The sequence below is a fragment of the Austrofundulus limnaeus genome, unplaced genomic scaffold (genome assembly GCF_001266775.1).
Source record: "Austrofundulus limnaeus strain Quisiro unplaced genomic scaffold, Austrofundulus_limnaeus-1.0 Scaffold116, whole genome shotgun sequence".
Classification (NCBI taxonomy): Eukaryota; Metazoa; Chordata; class Actinopteri; order Cyprinodontiformes; family Rivulidae; genus Austrofundulus; species Austrofundulus limnaeus.
In genome coordinates, this window is record NW_013952518.1 from 1,833,864 (window position 1) to 1,844,134 (window position 10,271).

Here is a 10,271-nt window from a genome sequence, read left to right on the forward strand (position 1 = left end):
ACTCAAATTAAACAAAGATAAAAATGTTGCCTTGAAAGTGAATTAAATAAATAAACCAGGTAATGGCACGTGTAGAAAACAGCAGCATCCAAAGTATGTCAGAAACTCACCCAAATAAGCAAATTCCCTGAGATTCTATGTTTTATACTGGATTCCATTTTGTTTTAATTCCATGATTCCGACTAAAATTTCCACAGCAGAAATCGTAGGGCCCTACAAATCTCAGTTCTATTTTTATTCATTTTTTTACACACCTGGGAAATTTTTTCACATACCCCCTGTAATACAGTATGTTCGCCTGGTTGGGAATCACTGCTTTAGACAGTGTAAAGGGCTGAAGGACCTGTCCAAGGTCCTGAAAGGGCTGCAGTGTTTTAGGACTTAAATCAGTTCAATTTAGATTCATGAGGTTCTGAATCAGTTAAACACGATTCGATTTGATTTGATTGAATCTGATCTTAAAAAACGAAAATGGTTCAACTGTATTGCAAAATACAAATTCACTTTATTTTTTCTCGTCACCATAAACAGGTTTTAAGGAGAAACTTGTAAATTAAACAGTTAAATCTTGAAACCAAACTGTCTCAAGTTTCAAAGGTTTTAAATTAAAAAGGAAGTGACATTGTTGTTGGATGCATTAATTTGAATGAAATGAATKAATTTCTTGATGAATAAGGAGAAGAGGTGGGCTAATTCTGCATGAAAAATTTATATTTGTAATGTTTCTGTTACCTTCTGTTGTCACGTTCAATAAAACTTATTAAATCAAAAAAGAAAAGATGGCACAACTACAACATTTCATCACTGTGGATTTCATCCAGACATGTCTTAAAGACCGTGTAAAGTAAAAATAAATGTGTGTTCTGAGTTTGTCACACCACAGAAATACGTGTTAATAATCACCCAGCTAAGTTTGAACAATTAAAAATACTTTTAAACCTTATAAAATTATGTGTTAAAAGTAATGAAATAATATCAGTTGGCTGTGGTCTGGAACGCTGGGGGCGTGTCCACTGGAGGAGCTGAAACCACGCCCACGACTCCGAACATTCCTGTAACTGAGGAAACAATGCTGGGTTATACTGAAGGCAGCTGCGTGACATCACGAGGCCGCCCTTTAATACAAGCCCAAAAAATCCTGAAACACAAATACCTTGTTACACAAATTGAATCATATCTTCCACTATTCAAATATCTACAGTTGAGAGAATTTGTACTCATTTACAACCTATTTATGACATTTATGTTTTAAAAAAGAAAATGTTACATTTTATTTTACATGGTCTTTAAAGTTTAAAAATAATATTAACAAACTGAATGATTTTGTTAGAATGTCGTCTTCCTCACATTTCTACATGCCAGGAGCTCAGTTTCAGTCAGATGTTTACAAACAGTAGCTTTGGTTCGCAGCCTGCTTTGTTTTCCTCTGCAGTACGAGAGGAAATCTTCACAAACAAAAGTCCATGCTCTTTTATCTTTAAGTTCTGCACAGAGTCAGATGTAATGTTTGTGATTCCTTAGTTTCTTTGGTTTTGCTCCAGACAACTTGTTGTCAGAAGCTAACGTTAGCTCTGAACATCAACTGGATGTAAACAAGCCAGGAGTGACAAAACATAAAAACGCACCTCAGCTTCCTCACACACAAGACGCCATGGAAAAAAAAAAAATCCATCTCATGACCTGTGGATGGATTTTCATCTGTAGTTTCTGTTTATCCTCATTGTTTTTGGGCTGTTGTTTGGTTCATGTTCTAACATAAAGACAGGTGCGTGTTTACTTGGATTCAATGATCAAATGTCTGTTTTTCATCTCACAGGAGCATTAAAACTTTTTCTGTTTAGTGTTTGATCTTTGAAACCTCATTATTTGACTGTTGAAACATTTTGATGTATTTCAGAACTGGGTAACACAATCTCCACCTTGTTTGGAGGAGGATCCTCTGAACCTGCTCCAAATGTAACTGAACCTGTGCAGGTATCTGTTCCTCAGTCCACACAAACTCAGTCATTTATTCAACATGTTAAATAAAATCCACAATTCTGTGTAAGATGACTTTGAAACAGTCCTGAAACATTGAACTTACTGTTGACCTGGTTGACTAGGAAGAAGAGGAAATCCCTCCAGAGTCTGGGAAGGATGGCAACAATGAGGCCCAGAAGGATGAAAGTAGCAATGAGCCAAAGGACGATTCAGAGAAAAGTACAAATGAAGAAAAAAGTCAGGAGAAGACGGAGGAGGCAGGGAACAAAGCTGACACTATGGTATGATCTGTTTGTCAAGCTTTCAAAGGTTGTGTAGACAGTAGCTGCTTGGCTCTGAACTCGCTTTCTCCTGGTAAAGGAAGAAAAAGATGGAGACAAATCTGAAAACTCTGAGGCAGAGAAGAAGACAAAACCTCAGAAAAGAAGCAAGATCTCTGAAGACATCGAAGTGGAGCTCGTTATCAATGACATCGCTGACCCCTCTGCAGAGGACCTCAGCTCCTCTAAAAAGAAGTAAAGCCATGTTGTTCAGGCTGTCGGCTCTCTCTTTGTGTTTGATCTGTTTAAACAAGTCTTTACAATCGTTTCAGACTGCAGGATCTGACGGACCGAGACCTGGCCAAGCAGGAAAGAGAAAAAGTTATGAACAGCCTGGAAGCTTTTATTTTTGAGACGCAGGTAAGCAGCTTGCTGTCCTCTTTTAGAGACAATACTTATTTTGAACTTCTGAACATTTATCATTAATACAGATTAGAACATAAACATTCTTTCTTAGTTTACAATCATCTAAATCTATAAAAGGTTTCGTGTTTTACGTGTCCAGTTTATCAAACTTGTCAGAAAAAAAGCTGCAGCAGGATCGTCTTTAATGAGCTGATATGCTTGAGTACAGCTAGAAGATGGAAGTAGAAAATACATTTAAAAAAACTGATCAGTTACATGACTCATTAATAAACCAGACATTAGTAGGCTGGTAAAAAACTAGCCCCCTGTTCTTCGCTTTGTTTRGTWGAGCGGAACTGTGTAGGAAGYCAAGGGCCAGGCTAAAACATTAGTAAAATTGTAACTACAATGTACTAAATCAAAGTAATAGCTCTTTTATACTGTATAAAACACTGTGTAGTAAACGTGTATTGATGAAATACTGTGCTCGTCAGAAATACAAAGAAAGTACAATCTGTCCCTTTTGTGTTTTCACACCTATTAGCTTAATATTTTAAAAGCTCAAATCCTGATTTAATTAGAACTGCATTTAAAATTAATTTTCTTGTGATTCAGAGCGAATTAGAACATTCAGGTTTACAGCCTCCAGTGTTCAGGTCTAATCATGTTGATGAAGGTTAGCAGGTTTAGGCACTTGATTCATCACTGTACTCTAAACAAATATGCTGCAGTGGCAGCAAAGGTGAGTACAAAGCAGGTATGAGACAGGCATGAAGGTGACTGAGGCAGGAACAAAGCAGGCTAAGATGAGTATGAGGCGGGTACAGAACCAAGCAGGGGTCTCTTCAATACAGAGGGGAGTTTCTTGTGTGTGGGGGCGGAGTTCATCCTAACCGCTGTAGTTGGCAGAGTTGGTATGTGGACGGAGTTTTGCAAAACAGTGATTGGTCGGGTTGACTTGTCCTGTGGGGCAAATTAATAGATGAAGTATTTGGTAATAAATCTTACATGTTCACAATAATTTTACTGGCCTCAGATTTCCTGCTGTTAGCACCTTCCTGTTCCAAGTACATAAAAAATGTTGATCTCTTTCCAGGCAGGTTATGGCTGTTCTGACTGAGCCAAATAGTTAAATGGTAAATGGACTGAACTTATATAGTGCTTTATCAAGTCCCTCCAGACCCCAAAGCACTTTACTCTCACACTCATTCACACACTGTAGCCACAGCTGCCCTGGGGCACACTGACAGAGGTGGGGCTGCCGTGCACCGGTGCCACCGGACCCTCTGACCACTATCACTAGGCAAGGTAGGTAAAGTGTCTTGCCCAAGGACACAATGACTGAAACGGCTGGACGGGGGCTCAAACCGGCAACCTTCCGATTCCAGGACGACTCCCCTAACCWCTCCYCCACAGCCGCCCCAGTTACACTAGTTACCAGTGGTGGGCACCAGCCCGCTAAAGTGCAAATCCGCTAATTGCGGACCTAAATATTTCATTTGTGCTTTAGCTGTCTTACTAATTTTTATAATTCTTAAGCGGATTTGTGCTTTCTAAAATTAAAATGCAGTACTGCTAATAACTAATTATCTACCAGTCATCAATATCTTGAACAGCGGAAGGTACAGCTGTCAATGAATCACAACACACATGATCTATCCAGCAGCACCCCTCCCAGATAAACACAATTATTGGAAAGGTATACATCCTGCTGACTGTTGCTTTGGGTCACGGTTCAGATTTCCCACAATGCTTTGTGTCTGCTTACGTAGCAGGAAGGCAGTGTTTAGAACTCCCTGTCCCAGCAAAAACAGATGACGTTTATAATCCATACTAAAATTTTGTATGTATTGATTTATTTTGTTTTACAATCAGAACTCCTTTTTCAAAAAAAAAAGTTTAAATGCTGGAGCTCAATACWTGTCATAACTGGTCGAAGCAATCGGCCAACGGGGTTAGAGACTCAGAAATGATTTAAAGATGTTATGCTGATGAAGACAGACATCTAGTGGTCAACTGGAGCAACTACATGGAAAACTTTAAAATCCAGGCTCTTATTTTGAAGGGAAGATAGTTTCCCATACTCCATGCTTTCGTTTCCCGTCACAAATCAAATCCGACATGTACCCAGAATGCATCGCTTCAGTTTTCCAAAAAATAGTTTTAAAATTACTTTATTGATGCTTCTTTAATGAAAAATCTACAACAAACAAAAGAAAAAGACAAAGAAGCATCCGAGCTAGCAATCCTCCACAACTTTTTAATTTTTACACCAGGAGCTAAAGGTCTATTTCAGGAAATCACATCCCCAGCAATCGGCGGTTGTAGGATTAAGTTGTAAAAGGGTTCATACACAGCTAGTTGGCAGTGTTGTGCATATATTGTACATGAATGTTGCCAGCTAGTAAGTGTCAAATTGAACTTGCGCTTTAAAATTAGCTTCTGCTAGTTTTTCTATGGCATAAGCGCTATTGAGGTTGTGGACCTAAATTTTGGATTAGCGCTGCCCACCACTGCTAGTTACACATCTCTCCACATGTACGATGTTTAAATTTTGTGCGGTTAGCACCTTCCTGTCTCAACTTACGACTAATCAGGCTGAACTCATACCTGACACATTTGGTCCACTTTAAACGGACCAGAGTTCATTTCCCCCGTTGGTCCGGACCTTTTATGCAGGTGTGAATACACTCGTGCGAACCCTGGTGTGGATCAAACAACTGAACCGGGACCCACTTTTGAGGTGGACTTGGTCAGCTTCCTAACAAACTCTGGTGTGAAAACAGACCGGCCTCGAACCGACCCAACAACAGGAAGCATGCCACCATTGCTAAGCAATATTAACCTTTTAGWGTTGCTAACACTACTACAAAAYTGAGCCGTTGTGGGTCAGGGAATGCAGAGCATCTAGTCTCTTTTAGGTTGTGGCACACATTTGACAACACAGTCCCAAAATTACAAGTATATAATRGCAAAACCACCACTGAATGGGCTGTTATTGATGTTGTGGTGGCACGATTTACCAAGAATGCAGAAACACGTTGGAATAAATGCACAGAAAGTCTGCGTGTATGGTCGTCAAATGATTTAATTTGAGCAACAACAGAGCAGAAGTCAGAGAAGTCTGTCAAGTTGTGGCTGGCTCGTCAGCGCAGAGCAGCCGATAATATAACATCCTGTGACATGCTTACAACCAATCACAGTTCGCCAACTGTGAACCATCTAACCAATGACAGGGCTGTCAGCCCAGAAACACCTTATCAAAATAAAAGAGGTCATGCATTGCTGGAGTCTTGAAGTCTGGGCCGATAGATTAAAACAGCCGAAACTAGTTATCATGAGATATGATTACTGGACAGTGTCAAGGAAGAACAGATATACATAATTATTCCATAACTATGTTCTTTATAGTCCGTTGTGTTCACATCACCATCTTTATTTCTGGGTCTGTGCTCTGTCTTGCCAGCATAATTTCTGTCCAATGGGATTAGTGACCGTCATCTGTGTGGCTTTGTTTTATAAATTATAGTCCACTTACAAAATGCACAATGTGAATGCAATCCACACCAAAGAAAAAAAAAGTTATTTGGTCCAGAAGAAACAAGTGGAGCAAAGGACTTTCCTGGTGTAAATACATCATTTATATTTATATTAATATTTAAAAATGTATGCGCTTTCTGGCAGTTTTGACCCCCAGCTGCCCAGTGTTCTTCAAACCCCATCCAAAATAGTCAGTTCACCCCATCACACCTTAAACTCCTCCAACTAAAGTCAAACAGACCAATCATGTCTTGGACAAACTCCTCCCCACTTAGTGACTGCAGACACCCCCTTTTCTAAAAAAAAAACTGTTAAAAGGGTACAAACAGGTTAATGTGAGTACAAAACAGGTACAAAATGAATGTTCGGTTTGTCAATATGAGAAATATTTTGTGTGAAGATCAGTTTGACTAGTTTTAAAAATCTGTCCTAAACAAAGTTCGTGCTGTGAAAATTTGTATTTTTTTGTGTCTGCAGGACAAACTGTACCAGGAGGATTACCAGCTGGTGGTTTCTGAGGAGGAGAAGGAGCAGATCTTAGCCAAACTGAGGGAAGCATCAGAGTGGATGGATGAGGAAGGCTACACTGCCACCACTAAGCAGCTGAGAGAGAAGCTGTCTCAGATCAAGAGCCTGTGTAAGGACATGTTCTTTAGGGTGGAGGAGCGACGGAAGTGGCCAGAGCGCCTGGCTGCCCTCAACAACCTGCTGAACACCTCGTCGTTCTTCTTGAGGTGAGTGAACAGCAGGATGTTTGGAGGAATTAAGGTGGACCGGCATGTTGACTGTTCTTCCTCTTCCAAAGGAGTGCCAAACTGATTCCAGAGGACGACCAGATCTTTACTGAAGTTGAGTTAAATATGCTGGAGAAGATCATCAATGAAACAACAGTAGGTGTTTAATTTTTCATCATCTCGCTCCAACTGATCATCACTGATCAGTTGGAGCTAATTGCCCTGACGTCCACAGAAATCACACAATGCTTTTCACATGGGTGCTGTCTTTCCCATAATGCTCTTTGTTTTGTCTGCAGCTGTGGAAGAATGAGACGGTGGCAGAGCAAGACAAGCGATCGCCTAAAGAGAAGCCGGTCCTGTTGTCCAAAGACATCGAGTCAAAGCTGGCTCTGTTGGACCGAGAGATCAACTACTTGCTCAACAAAGCCAAGTTTGCTAAGCCGAAGAAAGTCAAGAATGCTACGAGCTCCGAGAAAAGRAGCAAGGCCAACAGCACAGCTGAGGAAAAAGACCTACCTTCCAAAGAGAGCCACGAGAACTCAGATCCACCTCCCACAGAGGAACACGTGGACTCGGACAGTGGTGAGTCCCCTGCAGAGTATGAGTGATTCTGATCCAGGCCTCATGTTTTTTACAGTTTGTATTGCATGTGTGTCTCCAGGAATAGACCAGACTGAAGAGCAGTCACATGACCCCCCTCCCACTGAAGAGAGCACTTTACATCCAGATTCTGAAAACCAGTCAGAGCCCACTGAGGCAACGAGAACTGCAGGTCAGTAGCTACGTTTACATGGACATAAGTAAGCGGATTAAACGGCCATTCGGAATAAAAATGCGTCATGTAAACAACCCATTGGTATTTTCTGACCCGTTTCAGCTTGATCCGAGTGAATTTGTAATTGGATTAAGAGAGGTGGTTTATGCCGATTGATAATCCGAACAGCGTGCATGTAAACACTTGATCTGATTATTTTATTCTGTTTGTGGAAAACTGACCTGACTGCGCATGTCTGCTGACTTTCACTGTTTCCAGCAAACAGCTCTTCCTCCCGTTTTCTCATTCAAGCAGAAAGACACAGCCTGCGCCGCTTCGGAAAAAAATAAATAAATAAAAATAAATAAATAAAAAGTCTGTGCGTCCCTTGCAGCTGAACCAGGGTGTGCAGTAACGTCTCCACTGTTATTAAAATCTGTCGCAGGTCCATTCTGAGCTCAGAAGCTGGTTGTTTATGTTCATCACGGAAGTAGAACTTTTTTCTATTTTTTTTTTTCTTTTTAAGGGAAATTTAGCAACTGTGCATGTCAGTGCTTCTATTCAGAATAAAAGCCCGGTGCCTGTAAACACTCGTCATTATCGGATTGTGCGCATGTAAACGATACATTCCGATTATTTAATCCGAATACATTTCAATCCGATCAAAGAATTGTGCGCATGTAAACATAGCTAATGTGTGAGACCAACACACCATCCAGAATGATTAGGGCCATGCATCAATCCTGCTTTGGTTCAAGATGTCAGTGGAAAACTGAACATTTCCAACAAATGTTAAAGAACCTGTAAGAGTTTATCTATTATATGTTACCTAGAGTTAATCTGTTATAACTTAGGGTTAATCTGTTGTTACCTAGAGTTGATTTGTTGTTACCTAGATTTGATCTGTTGTTACCTAGAGTTGATCTGTTGTTACCTAGAGTAAACCTGGTGTTACCTGGAGTAGATTTGGTGTTACCTAGAGTTAATCTGTTGTTACCTAGAGTTAATCTGTTGTTACCTAGAGTTGATCTGTTGTTACCTAGAGTTGATCTGTTGTTACCTAGAGTTGATCTGTTGTTACCTAGAGTAGACCTGTTGTTACCTAGAGTTAACCTTGTGTCACCTAGAGTAGAACTGGTGTTACCTAGAGCAGATCTGGTGTTACCTAGAGTAGACCTGGTGTTACTTAGAGTAGACCTGGTGTTACTTAGAGTAGACCTGGTGTTACTAAGAGTAGACCTGGTGTTACCTAGAGTAGACCTGGTGTTACCTANCTTAGAGTAGACCTGGTGTTAGCTAGAGTTTATCTGGTGTTAGCTAGAGTTTATCTGGTGTTAGCTAGAGTTTATCTGGTGTTAGCTAGAGTTTATCTGGTGTTACTTAGAGTAGACCTGGTGTTACCTAGAGTAGATCTGTTGTTACCTTGAGCAGACCTGGTGTTACCTGGAGTTGATCTGTTAAAACCTGGAGTTACTGTGTTATTATCTAAAGCTGATTTTCTATTAACCGGAGTTGATACCCTGAGTTGATTTGCTTTTACCTGGACTTGATTTACTATTACCTAGAGTTGATTTGCTATTACCTGGAGTTGACTTGCTTTTTATTCTCTTATTTACAGAACCTACAAAGAAGACTCCGCCTGATGAATTATAACAGCTGGAACCGGTGTGAGGGTGTGTGTGTGCGTGTGTGTATGTGCGTGTGTGTGTGTGGGACTATTTATTGACTGTAAAATGTTCAACTTCCCCTCTGGTTTTATGTTTTCTTTTCTTTGATCCTGTTCCACCATTTTTTAAAATATTGACATTGTTATTAGACTTCCTGGAAGCTGATTGGTTGAAGAATCTTCGCCCCTCCTTTGTTTAACAGAAAAGAATCTGGAGACCATCTGTGCCAAGATGAAAGTAGTATTCACAGGTGGGACGTCCTCAGTCCTGGTACCAGAGACAGATACTGCGTCCCTATTGGACGAACTGTTGCCCCCTGTCACTGCTGGTGTGAGCCGTGGGTCTCATCAGTGCTCTGAGCACACTGCTGTGGTTTTTGTTTTTATGTTGATGGACTTGAGAACATTTTCAGTAATAAAATCTGTACCTTTACCCTGTCAAATCTTTATTTWTTTTTTCTTTTTAAAGGGGTTTCGCAGTTTCTTTTTAAAGTGAAACAAATGGTTTAGACATTTTTCAGAAAAGCATGAAGTTTTTGGAAGCACAGTCAGGATGATGGAGTTTGAACAAAGTGAAAAGACAAGTTAAATGTTCTCTTTCAGCAGATTAACAGTTATTAATTCTAATGTCACCTAAAACATAAACTAGAAATCAGACATTTTATTAGAGAAACATAAACTTGAAGCAGTGGCTCAGAAGTGCCCGGCAGTATTCACGCGTTACATTCACAACTATTTTACCTGGATTTTATATAATAAACAAAATGATAAAGGTTTTCAATTTTTATTTTTATTCATTTATTAAATCTAAAATATGGCATGCATTTGTTTTCAGTTCCCCTGAGTCAGTACGTTGTAACAGCTTTGCACAGAGACCAAAACTTTTGCCCACTCTTGTGTATAAAATGGTTCCAGCTCAGTGTGAGTGC

General features: G+C 40.1%; 1 protein-coding gene across 1 annotated transcript in view; it reads left to right on the top strand.

The window, feature by feature from the left end:
* hyou1 (hypoxia up-regulated 1) overlaps nucleotides 1–9,775 on the top strand; it is a gene marked incomplete in the record, with an annotated part of 35,897 nt that extends 26,122 nt beyond the window's left edge. Inside the window, 9 exon segments of the mRNA XM_014014582.1 lie at nucleotides 1,898–1,974; nucleotides 2,103–2,261; nucleotides 2,341–2,495; nucleotides 2,573–2,660; nucleotides 6,663–6,919; nucleotides 6,991–7,075; nucleotides 7,219–7,504; nucleotides 7,584–7,694; nucleotides 9,295–9,775. Of these exon segments, the coding sequence (XP_013870036.1) occupies nucleotides 1,898–1,974; nucleotides 2,103–2,261; nucleotides 2,341–2,495; nucleotides 2,573–2,660; nucleotides 6,663–6,919; nucleotides 6,991–7,075; nucleotides 7,219–7,504; nucleotides 7,584–7,694; nucleotides 9,295–9,329 (1,253 nt within the window).
* Nucleotides 9,776–10,271: the final 496 nt, after the last annotated feature.